The sequence below is a fragment of the Castor canadensis genome, chromosome 11 (genome assembly GCF_047511655.1).
Source record: "Castor canadensis chromosome 11, mCasCan1.hap1v2, whole genome shotgun sequence".
Taxonomy (NCBI): domain Eukaryota; kingdom Metazoa; phylum Chordata; class Mammalia; order Rodentia; family Castoridae; genus Castor; species Castor canadensis.
The window spans coordinates 13,830,047-13,852,367 of NC_133396.1; the positions used below are offsets into that span (position 1 = coordinate 13,830,047).

General features: G+C 43.5%; 1 protein-coding gene across 1 annotated transcript in view; it reads right to left on the reverse strand.

Moving 5' to 3' along the window:
* Positions 1 to 21,190, reverse strand: part of Marchf10 (membrane associated ring-CH-type finger 10) — an 87,356-nt gene extending 66,166 nt beyond the window's left edge. Inside the window, exons 1-3 of the mRNA XM_020151584.2 lie at positions 20,940 to 21,190; positions 16,018 to 16,124; positions 6,902 to 7,018 (exon numbers count right to left, since the gene is read on the reverse strand). Of these exons, the coding sequence (XP_020007173.2) occupies positions 6,902 to 7,018; positions 16,018 to 16,107 (207 nt within the window). The 5' untranslated portion in view covers positions 16,108 to 16,124; positions 20,940 to 21,190. The remainder of the gene's footprint in view (positions 1 to 6,901; positions 7,019 to 16,017; positions 16,125 to 20,939) is intronic.
* Positions 21,191 to 22,321: the final 1,131 nt, after the last annotated feature.

Here is a 22,321-nt window from a genome sequence, read left to right on the forward strand (position 1 = left end):
GTCAGGCACTGAAAATACAACGATAAACAGTGCCTGCTCTTAACTAGCTCCCAGCCTAAGGCAGGAGGCAGACAGGAAGATGGACCTCATGGTGAACTTGAGCCCAGAGGGTGCCCTGAGTATGCAAAAGAGGGATGAGAGCCAGCCACTGGACCTACCAGAGAAGATGTCAAAACTTCTCACACCTCTCAGGTTGAGGGTGTGCAGAGGTTGGGCAGATAAGCTGGGGAGATTTGCAAGGGTCAGGCCAGCAAGCGCCTTGAATCCCTTGCTAAAGGGATCCCAAAGACAAGGGGAGAACCAGTGCTGAGTTTCTAATAAAGGAATGACATGATCTAATTTGCTTCTAGGGGGATTACTCTTATGGCAGCCTGGAAGACTACTTGGAAAGGGTGATGTAAAGACAAGCTGGCCCGAGAAACAATTTCCAGACAAAAAACAAAGACCCAGCAAGAGGAGGAGATGATGGGCAGGTCCAAGAGAGGAGATAAGACAGACAGGCTTTGGTGGCTGACTGCTGTGAAGTGTGAGGAGTGGCAGAAGGACCAAGAGGAGGAATCTAAGACAACTTCCAGGATTCTGGCTAGGACAGAAAAAGGAAAAAAGCAAACAAACACACAAAACACAACAGAGGAAGAAGCAGCAATTTGATGCGTTCAGCGTCTTGAATTTGAGGGGCTGTGGGACACTCCACGGTGAACAGATCAACAGCGAAACTGGTAAACAAGCTCAGAGGAAAATTCCCACAGATCTGCCCCTGTGAGACCGTGGGCCGCACATTCCCTCTCCATGACGCACACGTCGGCTGGGACGCGGCCGTGTGCGGAGCTGCCTTATTACCCAGGTGCTCCTCCAGGGCGCGGGATCTGCACTAGAGTGGAGAGGGCGGCTGTGACAAACACCATGCCAGGTGTTAGAGATGACTCACAGCCTCCCGAGGTGGGGCCCTTCGGCAGTCAGAGCCAGGGTGTGTGTGTGTGCGCGCTACCTGCCTCATCAGCACACCAGCCTGGGGCCAGGGGGGCAGAAAGGTCTGGCCCTCAAGGAACCCAACAATGGACAAGCAGAAGTTAAAGAAAATTAAAAGATGACTCATAGAATGCAGGTGCCCCGTCCCGAGCTGTGACTGTTTTCGTGATATAGTTCAGGTTGTCAGAGGGTTGACACTGACAGATTAATGGGAGAGCCACTCCCCAAGAGCCCTTTGAAAGAGGAGAAGCTGGAGGTTTCACCGGAAGAGTGGGATGAATAAGCAGGTGAGGAAAGGACTCATGCAAATATACCCTGATCTCACGGAGACACACACTGCAAAGGGAGCCAGCCTTCCAGGACAGGACAGCCCAGCCCTGCGGAAGGAGACCACATTCTCATGGGGCCACTTGCAAAGCATGTGCTGGGGATGGTGCAGGTCCAGCTTCTGGGAAAACAAGTTTTTCCTAGCTCATGGACTTGTTATTTGGACTTCACTGTCCCACACAACTTTCAGCAATGACAGAAGTGCTCTATATTGGCATGGCTTAAAATGGCAGTCACTGGGTCACATGGCTCTGCACATGTGGAAGGTGCAACTCAGAAAGTAAATTTTGAATTTACCTTTTTTTTCTTGGCAGTACTGGGGATTGAACTCAGGACCCTGTGCTTGCTAGCTAGGCAGGCGCTCTATCACTTAAGCCATGCCACCAACCCTTTTTGCATTGGTTCTTTTCGAAATAGGATCTCACTTTATGCCCAGGTCAGCCAGAATGAGACCCTCCTATGCTTCCTCTTGTTGCTAGGGCAAAACTGACTTTTAACTAATTTTTTTTTTTTTTTAGTACTGGGGAGTGAACCCAGGGCCTTCTCTCTTGTTCTACCACTTGAAGCACATCCGTAGGCCTCTACCCTAATTTAAGTGTAAAGTTATTTAGCCACAAGTGACTGTGACCTCTGTATTAGCTGGCATAGTTCTAGACCTTTGTTGCCCTCCTGTAGGGATGGACGTTCTGATTTTTTTTAAGCCTCTGCAGGTTACCTAAAGAGGCTTTATTTATTTATTTATTTATTTATTTTTTTAATTTCCCAAGTTCTTGTGGATTCTCACGGACAAAATAATTAAAATGTTTATGTTGGGTAAGAGCCTTCCTCCTGAAGCTTACCTTGCTTGCTGGGAGGTTCAGATGACCTCACGATGTAAACATCACACTGAGCAAGCAGGGCCTGGGGCCTAGCCAGCTGCTTCTTGGTATCAGGTTAACTGCCTACACCTTTCCAGTGTAACCTTGGGTCCTGTGACCTGCCATCTAAATATTTAGTTGTTCAGTTGCTGAGGGCGAAAGGATGATAATTTCTTATCAGCAGAGAAACCGGTGTTCTTGAAAAGCTGAAAGCTCATCTCCACCTTCCTCCCCAGTGAAAGAAATGCAGTGACAGGGTGTCCTCAGTCCTTGGGTTGGTGCATTTGGAACAATTTCCCTTCCAGCAAGGATATGGGATTTTGAAAGGTGAGAAGGGCTCAAAGGTCTCCTGTTGCATCTCTTCATACAAGTTTGTTCCTCCTGTATCCTGAGCTAATTAATCATTTCCATCATCTTCGATGGGGATGGAGTCACAGCTCCTGTCCCTTCTTGGCTAAGGTTTGAAGTGTCCTGGTGCCTCTGTAAATCACAGCAGGCTCCTCTAAGCCAGCAGCTGACCCAGGGGTTGGGAAGGAAGGGCATTGCTTCTTCCTTAGATCCCAAGAGACAACTTTGAGGGGTAGGGGCATGACTCAAGTGGTAAAGCACCTGCCCAGCAAGTATCAGGCCCTGAGTTCAAACCCTAGTACTGCTACATACACACACACAATTATAACAAAGATTACTTTGCTTTTGCATTATAGTGTACTAATTATCCATCTTCTAGTTGAGTATGTAGAGGTATTGTTTATTTCTCTATTAAATTTTTTTTTTAGTTTTTGGTGTTACTGGGGATTGAGCTCAGAGCCTTTGCACTTGCTAGGCAAGCGCTCTACCACTTGAGCCACGCCTCCCAGCCTTTTTTTGCTTTATGTCATTTTTCAGATAGAATCTTGCTTTTTTTGCCCAGGCTGGCCTGGGACCATGATCCTCCTAGCTATACCTCCTAGGGATGACACTGGCATGAGGTGTACCACCATGCCCAGTTTGTTTTGTTGAGATGGGGTCTGGCTATCTCCCCTCCACCCCAGATCCTCTGGATCTCTGCCTCCTCAGTAGCTAGATTACAAGCGTGAGCCCCCCAATCTAACCAATTCACCGGCTTACAAGGCTGCATGTAACCCTGAGAAGGGTCTACAATTAAGTTGCTGGATTAGGTTGGCTTTTAGAAGTGGGGCCTGGGATGGTATGGGGGCAAAAGAAGGTGTTCTAGGAACCCCAGAACCTGCTCCTCCGCTGATACCTGTTGGAGCATCATTTGCAAATACAGTGGGACATCAAGATGGTTGATATGTGATCTAATGTCAGTATTTCATTTATGAAGTTCCCTCATCCCCACAATAATCCCATAGACTAAGCATAATAATAAGCACCCCTTATTGGGAAATGGAAGTGCTTAAAAATAAAGCAGTTTGCCTAAATTTGCTGAATTGAGGGGCAGAGCTGGACTTGATGAATGTTTTCTATTGTGCCTACCCACAAACTTACATGTACACAGGAGGTACCGCTTTAAAGCATATCTTAGGGAAGGCTTGATCAGCATCGTTTCATCTTGGATTTAGGTTAAACACAGCCTGTGCATCTCTAGTGGTTAGAGACACTGGTTATAGTGAGGAGGCTGTGTCATGATGGAACAGCTACCAGGGCAACTGTGTGTTTGGGGATCTGCCCAACTCTAGGCAGGTGTCTGGAAATGATAGCTTGACACTGGAGCTATTACTTGATGGTAAATGCCTCGCTTGTTCCAGGCTCATCAGAATTGTAACAATTTGCATCTGGGTTAAGAAATGAACAAGTGATGAAAATTGCAACACAAGTGTCAAAATTTGGTCATGGCATGCTTCACATAGTGACAGAACAGTGGAAAAATTTCAGCAATTTACTTGCATCCTAGCCACTTGATCAGAGGGTAAACCTGTCTTCACAAATCAGAGTTTTAGGCCAAAGCAGTCTCTGGAAGGAAATTACTCAGGGAATGTCTACCCAAGGGGGGACTTTCGTTGGGTTTGTACCATCCCCTGGAGCTGTATATTTCTCCTGCCCTTTTCTGATTGACTGGGGGTGTTTTGCAACACTGGTATCTGATGTGACATGCACTGAGCTATGGAAATTGGATCTGTCTGGCCCGGTTCTCCTTTGGAAGATGCCAGCTTTCTTATTCCTTATAGTTTCTGGGAAGACCAGGTCCTGGACCTCCCTGGCATTGTGTGCCCTGTGGGAAGAGTTCTATTTAATAAATTGTACATTCCCTCAGGATTTGAGATATAGTAGGGCAGGTCCAGGATCTGAAAGTTCAAGAATAACTAGATCTCTGTAGAAATTTCTGGGAAGGTCCAAACCTGGGAGGGTAATCTCTAAACCAGCCCATGATCCTGGAGGTTGAGGACGTTCCTGGATCTGGTTTAAGTCTTACAAGGGATCTCTGGCTTAGTTTGTACAAAGCAAAATTTGGAGGACTGAGCAGAGTGGAGTGGGCATTGTGAGCACACAAGTCAGGTGGCTGCTAAAGGTGATGAATTCAGTGACATCTCCTGTCACCTTGCCCTTCCTCTGCTCCTGCGTCCAGAAGCAAATCCTCTAGTATCCCCAAAGTCTATCAGTCATGACAAGAGCAAAACAGAGGCACATTTCACTGTAGAAAACTCTGATTTTGTCAGAATTTTATTCTTGCTGAGAAGGTGAGGCCTCGAAGACACTAGTACAATCGAGGCCCAAATGCTTGAGATATCATTATTTGGAAAACATTGAGATTATATATGCAATGCTTCATATTCTTTGACACAGTGAGGTGAAGTGGCACAGTGGAAACATGAAACCCCCTGTTCTTGTACCTTAATAGAAATCACCAGTTTTATGCAAGCTTTGTCATTATTTTGTGTCGGGTACAAGTGGAAAATAAAATGAAGAGTTAGAAAATCAGATCCGAATCACCAATGATTACAGAAGCTCTTGCACATTCCTACTTTTATATGTGCAGCTATGTCCTTGTTTGGAAGTGGTCTGAGTGCTGGTACAATGATGACTGAAAGAATAATTTTTATAGCAGGAAGAAGACAACTATAAGAATCTGACACCAGCTGGTCACCCAAAGTTGGTAGAGAGGAGCATCAAACTGCAAATCCCAAGCATCCCAAACACTTGCATACTACCTTACAAAATGACAGTGACTGTGTACACCAACCTCTGCATGAAAACAGGAGAATCCAGCTGACTGTTTGTTTAGTAATTCCAGTATAGGAAGATTGCTACTGTTTGACTTAAATTACATTTTTAAATCTGTCCTTGATTTTTTTTGTTTCTAAGCATAAAAGTGTAAGAATTTATCTTAGTGCTAAAATGTGTTGTTCTAGCCAAACTAGATTTACTTTTTGGATTAATCTCCCTCCCTAAATTTAATCAGCAGCAGACATTATATTTAGTCCTTGACTAACAGGAAAAGATCCAGGCAATATGCTCTCCTTGGAGCAGCCAATATTGTGAGATGGTCTCTTTCACCTTCATACTCTAGGTGGGATATTTTATTGTGTGATTTATATATTCCTTTATAGGGAGTATATAGCTCTCTCTCAGGGATACATCTACATCCATAAACATCAATCATTGATGTTCTTAAGGTGTCCTTTGAACATTAAATAACCACAGTGCGAACATCCCAGATTAAAGAAATTTCAACAAGAACTTGATTGATATCAGGTATCCAAAAGATCTTTCTCAGGGATCCATGCCACTGATAAGAAAGAGAGAGTCCTTCCTCTAGAGTCTATTTCAGGCATAAAATATTAAATATGAATTCATAAAAGGCATATTACTCATCTTAAATCAATTCACCATGCTAACAACCAAGGTTGAATGCAGTTTGTGGTATTTAGCTCTTATGCAGGATAAGTAAAATTCTTAGACAGATAAGATCTTAAACATGAAATATGATTGGAGAGCTCAGCAATTCAGAGCGCCACCTCTGGGGTCAACCTGCTTAAATGGGATCCCTGCCCACTGCATACCGCCTGTGAAATCTTAGATAAAGTTACTAAACTTAAGGCCTGGTTTTCTCATCTGGTGTAGAGGTATATATACATACATATATTCATCAGAATTAAATAAGTTATTACATATAAAATGCTTAGCACAGTGCCTGGAATGCTATAAGGACTCAAATAATTGTAACTACTACTGTTATTATTATTACTATTATTACCATATTGCTACAATATTATATTGTTACTTTCATCCTAGATGGAAACATTTAAACAATTGCCAGTTGTCACTGCATTTTACTTTCTTCCATCATTTGAAATAAAAACTAGACCCAAGAGTGCAAGACATTAGACCTTAAGCCACAAACATGGTGCTGAGTTTGAGAAGTCCCACTGCTTCCAATTCTTATGATCAAAGCATCCCAGCATTTCTAAACTTGATGGTGTCTTATAGACCATGGACGGCAGGTTCTTTATCCACAGGAGAGGAGTAAGGCCTCAACTGAGGTGAAGTGGGAAGGTCACAGTTGGAGGCAGTGTCCAGGATGGGAACTCCAAGACCATCTGCTCCCTTCCTTGCCTTGACCTTGAGGATTCCACAAGAGCTCTTATTTTGAGTTGGTCTTTGCCAAGTCTTTCTGTCTCTCTGTCTCTGTCTCTGTCTCTCTCTCTCTGTCTCTGTGTCACACACACACACACACACACACACACACACACACACACACAGAGCAGCTGCAGTAGCAGCGGGAGACCATCTCCCAGAATTCTCCATACCTGTTTGGAAGATGATCCACTTGAAAACTGAAATCGCTCACTTGTCCCTTGTCCCCAAAACTGATCTCGTTTCTTCTCGTTTGGATCTCTTCTGTATTCCTGTCGTCTCAAACAAGCCTAGAGAACAAAAACTTTCTTTATCTTTGGACTGTGACTGGCTTTCGTAACTTTAGGCTTAATTCCAATTGCAAGAAGAAAGCTATAATTGCTATATCTCCAAGTGTCCATAAAATACCTTGTATTAGTTTTCTCATTGCTGTGACAAAATACCTGACATAAACAAATTATTTATTTTGGCTCATGGTTTCCGAGGGTTCAGCCCATAGTTGCTTTGCCTTAGGTACTTGGGCAGAACATCATGGAGGCAGGAGAGTGTATCAGAGGAGCTTCTTCACCTCATGACAGACAGGAAGAAACAAAGAGGAAAGGACCAGAGACCAAGTATAACCTTTGAAGGCACACCCCAGTGACCTACTTCCTCCAGCTAAGTCCCACACCCTGAAGTTCCAACCACCTCCCAAAATAGCACCACCAACTAGAACCAAGTGTTCAACACGTGAGCCTGTAGGGGACATTTCATATGCAAACGATAACACATCTGCTGTGTTACCAAGTATAAAGACCAGACATCGCTCTAACTCCTCCTCTGACCACCCCACTCTTCCTCTTGGACTCCCCCTCGTTACAGGAGAACACTTTCATGCATTATCATAACATTCCCACGGTGGCCCCTTGGTTAATCCTGCTGATCACGAGACCCATATGCTATCTCTTGAGTGCGCCTTGATTTACAGCTCTTCTCTAGGCTGAATTAATTGCTGAAGGAGCATGTACAGCAGTCTCCCCTCATTTCCATCTACACTTGTGCAATTGAAGTTACATATGGGCAACCTTTACCCAAAAACGTTAAATGGAAGATTCTAGAAACAGAAATTTCATAAATTTTCACCTTTGCACCATTCTGAGTAGCATGATGAAATCTCACTTGGTCCCACTCTATCCTGCCCTGGACATGAGCCATCTCCTTCCCAGTTCTGATAAATATGCTACCCGCCCATCAGTCACTGAGTAACTGTCTTGGTTATCAGGTCCACTGTGGGAGTATCAAGGTGTTTTTGTTAGAGTAAACCTTATTTTACTTAATAATGGCCCCAAAGCACAAGAACGGTGATGATGGGAATTTTCTGTATTGTTATAATTTTCTCTTTTATTATTCTTTTATTATGCTTAATTTATAAATTAGACTCTATCATAGGGATGTAGATATTAGACAAAACGGAACATATATGATTCAGTACTATTTGCAGTTCCAGGCATCCACTGGGGTCTTGGAGTGAGTCCCCTGCAGATAACACAAGCTGACCTTTGTAGTACACATTTATTCCTATTCTGTAGTTAGCTGGTTTCAATTTTTTAGTCGGTTCCTCCTGCTGATCAAACTGGGAGTCCCAGGAAGAAGGACCACCATCCTCTGAATATCCTAGCACCTGGCACTTAATGTTAGTTGAATTGCATGTTTGCTTGGGAGGAAAATATCAATCCTTAGATATAAAACAATAAAAATAAAATAACCAAAATAATTTCCCCATTTTTTAATTTTTGGCAAAATTAAAATTTGGTACCAAATATTTCTCCTCCAGTATGAGAACTGAACAAACCCAAGGATCTTATGTGGTATGGGGATTTCAACTGGTATTTTAAGTACTCAAATAATAAAACTCCTTGGAACATTGCCATACTTGTCCATTCAAGGACCTAATTTACCTTTGACCTGCCAGAGCCAAGTAGTCCACTATTGTTTGTAAAGAAATTTGATGTAAACCAAGCAAGGTGGCTCATACCTGTACTCCTAGCTACTCAGGAAGAGGATGAGGAGGATGAGGTTTGAGTTCACCATACCCCATCTCAATCAATAAAATAACTGGGTAGGGTGGCATTCTCCTGTCAAGCCAATTACATAGGTGTGAGAGGCATAAGTAGGGTCCCAATCCAGGCTGATCTGGGCATAAATGTGACACCTTATTAAAAAAAAATAAGTAAAGCAAAAGTGACTGAGGGTGTGGCTCAAGTAGTAGAGTACTTGCTTAGCAAGTGCAAGTCCCTGAGTTCAAATCCCAGTAGCACCAAAAAAAAAAAAAAGACATAAAAATCAAAAATATATTGTTACTAAAGTAGACCTGCCATCTCCCCACTTCCTGGCTGGGTTGAGTTAAAAAAGATTTTTTGAGCAGTTTTTTTCCCTACTGTTAGAACTGTTAGAAAAAGCATTTCCCTCTGTGATGTAGGAAGGACGTAACAGAAGTTCATGTCATGGGGAAAGCCTACAAGGTGAAGAATGGAAATGACCTGATTCCAGAAAAATAGTTACCACATGGAATTGGGAACAGTCCCACTGTGCTTCATTCCTGTATTGCCGGTGAAGCCCTGGCCCTGTCCATCCACACCAGTCAAGGATTCGCCTGCAGCGGATGCACCGTGGACTCCAGGAGAAGGGTGCAATTTCACCTGCCTTGCTAGGAATGGGAGAACACTCCAGAATGGTTGGTTTGCTTTTTTTGCTACTCTGCAGTTCATCTTATCTTCAAAAAGTATGCCACACAGATAGTAAGTCATTGCAATGGAGATGGGGCACTGTTTGTTTTGTTAACATAACAAGATAATTCAAAGAACACTGACAGTAACTGTAATAACAAACCTAGGTGAAGTCAAAGTGAGTTAGCCAAAGACCGCTTTGAAGTTCAACGGAATCTGAGCCACTTTTTGGTTTATTCCTTTCACAGTGATTTATTTATTTACTTACTTACTGGCGGTGCAGGCTTCACACTTGTTGGGCAAGCATTCTACCAGTTGAGCCACTCCATCAGCCCTTTTTTGTGTTGGATATTTTTGAGATAGTCTCTCGAACTATTTGCTCAGGCTGGCCTTGAACCATGATCCTCATGATCTCTTGTCTCTGAAGTAGCTAGGATTACAGGCATGCCCCATATTTTTCATGATGACTTCAAGTCAGAGCTCCTGTTGCTGAGAGGGAGCCTGGGGTGTGGAGGGCTATTTCCTAAAGTGGCAGATGTCTGTGTCACCTTAACCTACTGGTATTAAAGGCAAATTGTGGCTGGGCTGAAAGTGGAGGAGCCAGGGTGAGTAAACACACGTGTGACCAAGAAAGATTTTGTGGGATGAAGAGGATTCTTGTGGGCTGAGTGTTTTTTGAAAATTCTCTCCAAGAATGCATATGGCTTAAATATTTCTTTACCAAAAGGGGAGGAGAAATAGGTTAGTTTGCAACATTGAAAAAAAATACTTTTTTCTCTGCTTCCTTTTTCCTCCTTTCAGATTAGCACAAACCAGTGGCAGGGTAGGTACTTAATGAATTTTTATCTTGAGACAGTGGAGCAATCTTTGTGTAAATCACACATGAATCCTCTCAAAATTATAGCTCTTCTGAGAAGGAACACAGAAACAGAACAACCAGATGTCCAGTCTGAGAAATGACAAAATTCTGGCCATGTTCTCCCCCAGGGTGACAATTGTCATTGTATTTGTAAATGTGAATTTTTTTATTGTTGCTGCTGATGTTTCTATGGTTAGGGATCCAGAGGTGAAATCCCTGGTGGGGAGGAAGAATGAATTGGAAATTCATAGCCACTTTCCCTGGACTTCTAAAATAGTCCTCATTTATTACCACATGTCAGGATTTAGATGGCTCTCAATGAATTTTGGATGTGTGGCAAGACCATCAGAGGGCAGTCTTGAAGCTGCAGGCTTCAGGTGACTTCTTATTTCTTCCTTTATGGAGAACTGGGGCTTCTTCCTTGAATGGAGTCCCCTTGCTGCCGTCAGCTCGTCCCTCTGAGGACAGCACACGCAGCCAGGCAGCCTTCTGCGCAGAAGCTTGCACTGAGGGGGCAAATCACAGAGTGTGCATATCTGCCTGTGGGGAATGGCGTGGGTTTTGTGACTCACTGTAACTCGATCCTGGTAAACATGACAAACCCCAGCTCCGCTACTTTCTAGCACTGAGACCTTGGGCAAGCTGACTAACTCCATTCATTGTCCCTTCCCTCATCTGTAAGAGGGAGATGTCCCTGTGTGGTGAGGTTAGGAGGAGAGCAGAAGGTTCTGCCAGGAGTAGGTTAGCAGTGACTGGCCTGTGGTGAGGGTCAAATAAAAGTCCCCCCCCACACCAGTTTCCCATTATCATCATCGTCAGGCTTTTAATTGCTGTTTTCAATCCTACTCCCTGGTTTATTTCTGTTTCTAAAATCAGCCTTTGCCAAAGCATGTGACTGTGATCTTGGTCACAGAAGAAAGAGTCTTTCTGTCTTGGTCTGAGGCGTACTCTTGCCCTGTAAGGAGAGGCCTGTTCCCAGCCCACAGTAGCCAGCCAGCCAAATGAGGGTCTCTGTATTCAGTTATTTAGGGTCACACAGTAAACCACTTTTTCTTTGGCATTACAGCACGGTTGTGCTCAGAGATCTTTTATTATTATTATCATTATCAGTTCGCTCCCTCCAGTCAGGCTCCAGGCTCCTGATGATTAAGAAGCCATGTGTTGGGCCAGTGGTGGTGGTGCACGCCTATGGTCCTAGCTACTGGGGAGGCAGAAGTAGGAGGATCGTTGTCCAAGGCAGGCTGCTGCAAAAGCAAGAGACCCTACCTGAAAAATAAACTAAAAGCAAAAGGATCAGGGGTGTGGCTTGAGAGGCAGAGCAAGTGAGAGGTCTTCAGTTCAATCCTCAGTACTGTGGAAAAAAAAGAAAAAGAAAAAGAAAAAGCTACCACATGTCACAGGAACACCTCCCAGTTGCATGATTCTTGTATAAAAATCATCATAAAAATGACCCGACTTTACATCTCAGTCAATAAAAGCATCTGCAAGGTTGCTGTTACTCTAACCCTGAGGCATTTTGAGACTTGTGAGTTGTCACCGGCTTCCATTGGTTCTTCTCTGCTGCTCTTATGATCTAATATATATATATATATAAAACCCAGAACTCTGGAGTTTTAATTATCATTGATGACATCATTAAAGTTCATTAGTTTTAAGAGGTTAAGAAATTGAAGGCAGAAAAAGTTTGACACTGGGCTGGAGGCGTGGCTCAAAGTGATAGAGTGCCTGCTTAGCAAGCACAATGCCCTGAGTTCAAAACCCAGTCCCCCCCTCAAAGTATGACATGATACTGCCTTCATAGGCTGTGAAGAAGAAAGAAGAGGTACCTCAAAGGTGAGTGGGAAGAGAATTCTCTCCCTGACTCCTGTGGAAAGGGAAGTTGAATTTCAGATTGAGAATCCCTCACCTGAAATGTTTGGGACTAGAAGTGTCCCAGATTCCAGATTTTAGAATATCTGCATAGATTACATATTGAGATATCTTGACGAGAAGGCTCAAGTCTAAATACAAAATTCATTCATGTTTCATATATACCCTATATACATAGCCTGTAGGTAAATTTAATTTATACAATCTTTTTTTTGCATGAAAAATTTTCATTTATTTAATTTGGCTTCTGAAAGCCAAATTGTCTTTATTTAATATTTTAGTAATTTTAAGCTTGAAAAAAACTTTCCTGGTGTGAAACTTCCACTGTGGTATCATGTTGGAGCGTTTGGATGTGGGGCTTTTGAGATTCGGGTTACTCAACCTGTCTCTCTCCTCCCAACCTTTGCCACCTGGTACAGAGTCACCTATCATATCCTTGAACAGATTTATATTGTCATGTGTAGTTGTTTGATCTGCACTTAAAAGAATAAAGATGAATAAGTGACATGAAATGAAACCAGTTTGAACACATTTGATAGATTATAGAAATTGTTCTGAAATGCCAAGTGTAACCTTGCCCTCCAGCTTTCCATGGGACATTAATGGCTAAATTCTGCCTCCAGTTACATAAACACATTTGACCAAAAAAAAAAAAAAAAAAAAAGAGCTGTGCAACATGAGTGCCCTTGAAGGAATGGAGCCAAACTCTGAGATGACATATAATTATACGCTAGTTACCAGATTCTGAAATAGCATGTAATATGCCAAAGAGATGTTTATTTCCTCTGATTTTCTCAAAAGCGTCCCACCCAGCCACTCAAAGGAGCAGTATCAAAATAACTCAGGGTGGGTTTGTCCCTCTTCCCTTGCCACTCACACAGAGACCTGTAAAGGCACTGCTAATTTAGTGCATACCAACCCTTAGTGTATTTTAGGATGGAGCAGGAATAGCTCACATGGGAGGTTTTGAAGGGCTTCAATTTGAGCTGGTTCATTAAAGGCAAGTCAAACACAGGATGGCATATGTCTATAATTCCAGTCATGTGGAGTCATTAGGCCTTACACTATTTGTACATCCCGATGTGGGGAATCCCTGGCATCTGAGAGAGAGAGGGAGAGAGAGAGAGAGAGAGAGAGAATTAGGATTTCCTTAGGCAGTAGTGGGTCAAGCTCATTAATTACTTAGGGTATCAATATTTATCCCATGCAAGGTCTATCTTAGCAAGCCATATAATACACACTGACCATATATGGACCAAGCTGTTGGGCAGTTACTGCAGTCATGCAATTGATTTTTTTTTTCCTTGAGGCAGGGTCTTGCTATGTAGCTAGAGGAGACACATGGTCCATAGAAGGTTTTGTTCTTTGGTTCTTATGATGGGAGAAACTTGAATATGTTTATAGATAGACTAAAGGGATGGTCAAAGACTCAGACAAGAGGCCCCATGAATGGGAGAGGGTGAAGAGCTGAGGGGTGGGGCCAAGAGATCAGCTGGTCACTGCTGGAGTAGGGTTACTCCATCCTCCTAGACTTGAGAGCTGGAAGGGTGTGTGGCCTGGGATGGCAGGGGAGGAGGTTAAGGGAGAAGGTGGAGTGGGTTCCCACCTGCTTGCTTTGGGTTTTTTGTTTTGTTTCATGTGTGTGAAACAAGAGGGGAAGCTGTTAATAGTTTGGAGGTTGGAGGTTTGAAGAATGGAAAGGTTTAAAAGACACAAGTAAGTGTTGAAGCAAGTCATCCTCATTCTTTTCCTTCCCTCACTTCCACTCTTCATCCATTAGCAAGATGTCTGCTCTGCTTCTGTTTCCTGGGTTGGGCTTCCTTTTCCCACCTTCATATGTACCAATCTGGTCCAAGTCACCATAATCTCTCTCCTAAATTTTTACCTTAGTTTCCTTATGAGTTTTCCTGCTTTTTCTCTTGCTCTTTCTAGTCCTTTCCCCCACACGGAAGCCAAAATGGTCTTTAAAAAAATCTAAATATTGCTCCTCTTTGGAAACATCCAGTAATTCTCATTGTGACAAGAATCAAATCTAAAGGCCAAGTTTTGTCCTATGAACCCCTCCACTTCCTCATGATCCACACTTTGCTTTGGTGAGTGGTTTTCAGCCACTCTGGTCTTCTGTTTTCTTCAAGGTTCCAAGTTAGCTCTTGCCTCAGGACTTTTGCACTTGCTTTCCTTCTGCTTGGTAGGCTTTGGGGGGCTCTTTCCTACCATTCACTACCATGGACATATGGCACTTCCTCAAAGAGGCCTTCCCCACCTGTCGAAAGCAGCATCGTCTCTATCCTCATTCCCAGTTTTATTTTCCTCATGTCTTTATCAGTACATGTATCAGCTATCTATCGCTGCAACAATAAATCAAGTTGAGATAAATCAACTTAAATAGAGGAAAGTTTTCCTCTATTTCCCTCTATTACCCTTTGAATCCTCCAAGGTCCTAAGACCTCTCACTAAGCCCTACCTCTTAAAGGTTCCACCACGTCCTCATCATGCCAAGCTGCAGCCCAAACCTTTAATACATAGACTTCTGAAGGACATTCTAGATCCAAACTAGAGCAGTAACTAAAGCTCTGTTGTACTTACGTGTGTTATTTTCTTCTCAAGCCTAGAATCAGAACTCCAGAAGAGCAGGGGTCTAGTTCAGCACATAGTAGGCACTTAATAAATTGAATATTGGTTGAATGAATGAAAAAGCAGTGTTGAAAGCTCAACTGAGATTAGAAAATAAAACTGCAGTGACTCCAAGCCACACAGTTGTGTAATTTTCTTCACTGGGGACCAAAATAATAAGATTGATTTTCTTGTGTGCCTGTTCTAGAGACAATTTCAAACAAGTATTGCCAAACACGAGTCAGGTGGCAGAAGCATCTTTGTGAAAAGCAGATGGACTCCTAGGGTGATCAGACTGTATGTTGACATTCTCGCTTGTTTTCTAGAAGTTTCCTTGGTTTTATAGTCTTCTTGGATGTGGGTTGACAAGTTGTGGAAGGAAATTGCTGACTCCATTTCCAGCCCCAAAGTGAAGCCGTGTTGTATAGGTGAAGTCAGGTTACTGAGATAAGTCTGGTTTCCTTGGTGACCCAGGAGGTGGGTTATATTTGAAATTGCTAAGAAGGAAAAAAATCTGATAAGGGCAGATCTGTGTTCTTCTTAGGGAAGGAGTTCTTTCCAGTCTTTCCCTGGGGCTGAGGACAAGCTGCCTTGAATGGCCGACATACCTACTCAAGAGGGGGATGAGTGACACTTCTGAACTGCTCCCAGAATCCCACAACCCAGTCTGGCCAGTTTGTCCTATGCCAGCCCCAGGTAATTGCATCATGACCCTGCAGGCTCCCTCTCTGTTTTGGTTTGGCATGTAAACACTGTAACCACGGAGACCAATAGTCAGATTACTGTAGAATGTGCTAACCACCTTTCTTATGGCCCCCATGACAACAGAAAAGCATGCTTTTTTATAAATGGTAGGGCAACCCAGTTAACTCCTTAATGTCTTTTACTTCTCCATTGGTTTGTCAAGTTTGAACCCTAATGTCATTTGTTGCCAAGAGCTTCGTGCTAAACACCACACTAACTGCTTTAAAACACACACACACACACACACACACACACACATTTATCTCATTTCATTTTCCTGACAGTATTATGAAGAAGGTACTGTCATTCTCCCCATTTCACAGACGAGGAAACTGAGACTCAGAAAAGTGAAGTGGATTTCCATGTTCACCCAGCTAGTAAGGAGTGTGTTGGGGATTTTAGAAAACTCTTACTGCTTATCACATACTGATGCTGCATTCTGAATGCTCTCTAATACTGGAAGAAAAGGCAGACGATAATCTTCACTTTCTGCAATTACCTGATATTCAGAGTCCACCTTATGTTGCATGTCCCGCAGATGCTGAACATCATCAACGAGCTTCTGCCTGTCCCTTGCTTCATGCAGCATGGTTCTTAATCCGCGAACTGCATATGAAGGAAAAATAAATAAGCTGTGTCAGACTCCTCTGTGGCTTTCCCATATTTGAATGCATCTTGGTATAATTGCTTTTATTCTCTTATTAATCTGATCTCCATTGCTTGAAAGGCACAGATGCTCCTTTCAGACTGAGGGGCTTCTCGTGTTGGTGACGAAGCTCTTACAGCCCTCCTGTTCCAGACATAAATAATGCAGCCACACTCATCAGGTGGCTTCAGCGATCCTATCCTGGGTATTCATGGGTTGACAGACACCTGATTCAGAAGCAGTTCTACAACAAGACAGAAAAAATCTGGGAGCTTAGCAAATCAGCAGTGACTAAAGTTATGACCCCTGGGTTGCTTGAATTCACTTGTGCAACAATTATTGCACCCTTATTCCACCCAGGCACTGTACTAGGCGCTGACTGCTCCCTGCCCTTGTGTTGCTTACAGCCTGGCATTGGCAAGTGAACCTTAATTGTCACCCAGCATTCACCTAGTGAACCCTGGCAAGCACCCTAACTGCTGAGGCAGAGGATGAGGTTATTGTAGGCAAGCATAACCTGTCTGGAGGCGTCAGGCAAGGCTTTCTAGAAAATGGCTCTGGGTTTGATAAGAAGTGAGCTAGGGTAGAAGTGGGACAGAGAGGACAGCAGATACAGAAGCGTCAGAACAGATGCAGATGAGGAAGCGGGGCAGGGAAGCCGGAGCGGGTGGGGGGGTGTCGGCGGGGACCAGCTCATGTGGAGCCTTGAAGGTCATGACTGGAAGTCATATGATGCCACTGAAAGGTCCAGACTGGGAAATAAATGATTAGATTTATATTTGAAAACATCCCTCCAGGTGTAGTTTGGAGAGGGAAGTATGGAGATGGAGGAGGAAGGCGGGGAACATGAAAGTGAGAATGCCATTGGAATAAATGATGGCAATCAGATGTGGTAAAATGATGGTCATGCTTGGGTATAAGATGGAGGGAAGGAGGAGGAGGAAGAGGAGGAAGGAAAGATGAAAGGGAGGGAGGGGATCTTAACTTCTATTTAGCAGCCTCTGGAAGTGCCAGGCACTGTTCTAAGCATCCACCGTATTAACTCATCCAATCTTTATAACAATACAATGAAGCAGGCCATATATCTCTATTTTGCAGGTGAGTAAACGGAGGCAAAAAAGCTTAAGTAACTTGTCTAAGGCTGTGCAGCTAGCAAGTGGAAGAGTTTGGATTTGAACCCAAAGAGCCCCATGCCAGTGCCCGCACTCCATCATGATGGATTGGAGGGACACTCAGGAGAGAAAACCCTGTGTCCACCATATTACTGGCCCGAGCAGCTTGCAGGTTGTGCCAACACTTCCTTCAGAACACAGAGGTGAGAGTTTTGTGAGAAAAAAATGTGGAGTTTGAAGTGTCTGGGGTGCCACAGATGGAGGTGTGAAGCAAGCAGTTAGACAGAAGGCTCTGTAGGTGATGGGAGATTTGGGCATTGCTGGTGTTTTGGTGATAATTGAAGAGGAAGTAGAACAGGTACTGAAAAGACAAAGTGGACACAGATGAAAGAGTAATGAACACTAAAATGTAAGGGACAGGTAGCTGAGAGGAAGGAGGAAGCCAGGTAGGGGCCCTTTCATAGGTGTCAAGAGTGTTTCCAGGATGTTATTAATAACCTTGGTGAGAACAGTTAGTGGAGTGCTTAGTGGACAGTAAAGAAGTAGGGACGATGCTTTCAAGAAGTTAGGCTCTGGTTGACCTGACCTAAATTTATGACCATGATACTAACACTCCCAAAGTTATAAAACCGCACTGTTCATAGTGAGACTACTAGACCTCATCTGTAGGCACATCAAAGCTCCCATGATTCCTGCGTATTGTCCAGGGAGCTCTTTCACTTATTTCTACACATATTTTTTTCAATGACTACAGTGTGACAAGGGCTGCTGTAGGCTGTAGGATAAGACAGTAGGATAAGACAGTAGGATAAGACAGATGACGTCCTAACCCTCAGATGTATGCAGTCTGAGGCTTTCCTGCCCTCCTCCACTTTATTGGGTTGTGTAGATATTGGTAGTCAAGGTTGTCCCTGACTCATGGTGACCCAGTGTCTGGTCTTGTAGTTATGAAATCTTGCAAGGTCTATCATCTATCCCTGAGCAATATGGAAAACTTTTGCTGGTCCCCCAGAGGCTATTTTCAACTCTCAGGTGTAGAAAGTTGGTCTTTGAGAATTAAAGTCTGAAATTATAACCCAGTATGTAGTTCCACAGTCTGAAGCTGAACCTAAAGTGTGTCTCTCAGCATTTTAATAGCCATTTATGGGACTATATTTTTTAAAAATCACTTTTAACTTTTCATATAAATGTGTACCTGCATAGAATGAAGTTCTGTTCCCACTCTTTACAGAAAATGATGGTGTTAAAAACAGAAAGATGAACCCTGTTTGAATATTAATCAGGCAGAGAACATAAGGATTCATAATGAGAATATGCAAATGGTCACTAAAGGGGCACAACCCACAGTCACTAGGATGATACATTTTGTTTACAAAGTCAACCCAGCAAAGCCAGCTCAGCTATCATGGCTTTAGCCATTATTTTAAGGAGGCTTCTAAATCAGGAGGCATGAAATAACTTTGTTTAAGGAGGTAGGAAATAACACTATCTGAATAACTTGCTAGGTTACTTCTGACTTCACAATCACCTACCAAATAAAGGACTTTAAAATTGCCTACAGAAGTCTCTTTTCCTCTTATAAACTCTCCATCACATTATATTTTACTATAAAATAAGTATTTGGAAACACCATGGTGCCATATGTAATTTCTCACTTAAATACACCAAGACTTTGTGAGACTGTTAGAGACAGACCAAGGAGACGGTGCATTATCTCAGGTGAGGTAAATATACTCCAAGTTCACCTGAACTTCATATGCACCACGAGTTTGAAAAACTGACCAGGACGTACAAGAAACAGAAATAACTGTATGGAAATAAATCCACACGAGACAATGCTTAATTAGTGGAGCCTACTCAAGCAGATGGCCATTTGAAACCAAGAGTTTTCCTCTGCAAATACAGACAGGTGGGGGGAGCCAGGGGAGAACGATAACAAAGTGTTGGGAGGCAAATGTTTCTAAAATAGCATTCCATATTGTCTTCCACTGCTCACCTTTGAACTGCTTCTCAACTTAAAATCCACTCATGGTCATGTACACTTCTGTTTTAAGTCTCTGGCGATAAGGTGCTGTGCCAAATTTGTGCTTTGGAAATCAGCGGAAGAAGCCATATTAAAGAGAGGGCTTTTAAAGGGGGAGGGAGGAAGAGACATGTGGGGAAGGGAGAAGGGAGGTGGTTTTGCTGAAAGCAAGAGCAAATGATTCTTCTTGGCCCCAAAATTCTACACATCTGTGAAATTTCAATGAGGAATATTCTAGGAACTTTGTGACATATGAATTCCTCTCTAGTGTAAATTTCCAATGAATTCAAACCGAGTTTCCCTGACTAAGGAGAACAGAATTTGATTGCAGAATATATTTCTTTCAGTTCTCTTAAAAAATCACATATATGTCTGTGTGCATATATATATATATACATATATATATATATATATATACCCCATCTCAAAACCAAAACCAAAGCAAAAAAGTTCAAAAATGAAACTAGCCAAAACAACAATAGCCACTTGAAATGTAGGAGAGTTTAAAACTGGGATATGAAGTGAAAATATAGTTTACATCCGTGTATGTTAAGTAAAATATTAAGGTCCTGTTCTATGGTCATATTTATCAAAAAACTGATTTGAAAGGAGATCTGTTTAATAAGCTATTTTGCTGTTTTCTTGCTATATTCTCATATTTAGAATATCGTTAAAGTGATATCTTGTTGGTTTTGACAATTAAGCAAAATGTAGATTTAGCCTCCCCTTTAAGCTGAAGGTTCAGTTGAAACAAATTTTACCTGGCTATGTTAAATGCCACCCGACAGTCAGATTTATCAATCTCTCTTTTTCATGACTGGGTGCTTGAAAGAAGGGTTTCAGGAGATCTTAATTCAACCCTTTCCACAATTAATGTATAATGACAAGGATTACAGGATTTGTTTAGATCTTAGCTTCAAAAAACCTTTAGGGTTTTAAAATCTTAGCTTATAACCAACATGTTGAGTATAGGTAACCAAGTTTAGTGATTTGGGCCCAATTTTCTTAACACTTCCTGAATACCAGAGAGAGAGAGAGAGAGAGAGAGAGAGAGAGAGAGAGAGAGAGAGAGAGAGATGGTTGAGGAGGGTGGGGAGATGTTTGATGTTTTGGCACTTTCATACAATTTGACTTAGAAAATCAAGGTGAGGGTAGGGACAGGGTAGGGACAGGGAACAGGCTTAGTTTTCGACGGATTCATTTTGTTGTCAAACTAAGAGAAACCGGTATCACATATGGACCATCAAGCCCAGAAGAAAGAAGAGACTTAATCTGTAACTGGAAAACTTTAAGGAGAAAATGCCACAAGTTTGACAAGCAATTCGGTGCTATAACAACATCACCAATTTCACTCTCAAAAGCCTGAGGGGTCCATGTACACCCTTCGTGAACTCGCAGACCAATGGAGTCTGGAGGGAATTTATGTAGGTGCATAGTGGCTACCAGTGTGCAGGTCATCACACACTACATCAAATCTGTTCCTTTGAGGCAGAATTAAAAACAAAAACAAACGGGGACTGAGGTCAGCAGAGGGACCCGGCTACCAGGATCCAGGCTTGATTTCCCTCAAAAAGAAAACTTGTCTCCCCCTTCTCCTGGGAAGACTGGGGGATTAGAGGCAGGCAAAGCTGGCAGGTTACCTTGCGGGTATGCACTGTCTCCCCTGCCTGAGGCTAAAGGGGCCGCGGGGCGGAGCAGGTGGGCAGGTCCAGGACAAAGGGGCCGCCCATCAATCGTGCGGGGAGCGTCCCTGGGCTCCTCTTCCTCCTCCACTCAATCTTCCCTCCCGCTAGCGGCCCCTCTTCCTCCTTCTCCCCGGAGGCAGCTTTCTGCCGCGGCCGCCGGCCTTTCTAGGGGCGGAGGCGGTGGGGGCGGCTGCCTGGCGTCCTCCCGTTTCCTTGGCAACCGAGTCTCCTCCCTGCCGTGCGGTGCTCCGAGCTGCCCGCCGCTAGCGTGGAGCGTGGGGGCGGGCGGGGCTGCGGCCCGGGTGGTCCTGAGCGCACACGTGGGCGCCCTGCCGGTTGCCGTGGGAACGAGACGGGATGCAGTGGAGAAGGCACAGCGGTGATGGTTGCGGGTTGGTTGCGGGCGTGGAAGAGATGCTCAAGGAGGAGGCGCTTTGGCTTTGTCTTGATATTCAAACCCAGAACCAGATAGGGAGGTCTTCGCTCCTTGCCTGAATGTGCTTTATGAAGAATGAAAATAGAAAGTGAGAGAAGGAAAAATAAAATAATATTAAAGGCGGTACGTGGAAAGAGGTACTGCAGTCCTGGAAATTGAACTCTGCCGGAAGGCTCCCACTGACATGCTCCATCCAATAAAAAACAAAAAAACAAAAACAAAAACAAAAAAAAAAGAGAGAAATAAACGGTTAAGGGAGGCAAACAGCCGCAGAAGGCAGACCAACTCAGTGATCTTCACTGGCTTCCCCAGGAAAGGGGTGTGTGGAGGCTTTCGACCAGTGTCCACCAGAACCTCTACTAGCCTTCTCTCTGCCAGGTTTATTTCTGTCTGTGGTTCTTAGCGGGAAAGATGATTCCTCCGTTTGTTTTGCATATTTAGACATTCAGTAACTTGCCAGCTGGTGTCCACCTAGGGCATTTTAGACTTGGTAGAAGCAGGGAAAACAGAAATTCTTGGATCTTTCATCAGTGTCTAGAATCTCCATGTGTCTGTGGTTTGGGAGTCTTTTCTGCAGTCTCTGCATGCAGGTGGGGGCCATTTCTCTACAATATGGCACCACTTTTTCTATTCTTATTGCGACCCCTCCCCCTTATTTTGGCCTGTATGACTTTTTACTGGATTATTGTAAAGTCCTTCTAGCCACACCCTGGGCCCCTGTCCTCCACATCCCATCCCCACACTTTCTCCTGCCCTATAAGCAGCGTAAGTCTAATGTCTTTCTTCCCAGATAAAAGCTCTCAAAGGCTCCTCACTGGCCGAGGAATGAATTCCAAACTCTTGACTGTGGCTTTCCCTATTCTCTTCCCAGGGCTTGTTTTCTTGGTTTTGTGTTTCCAAC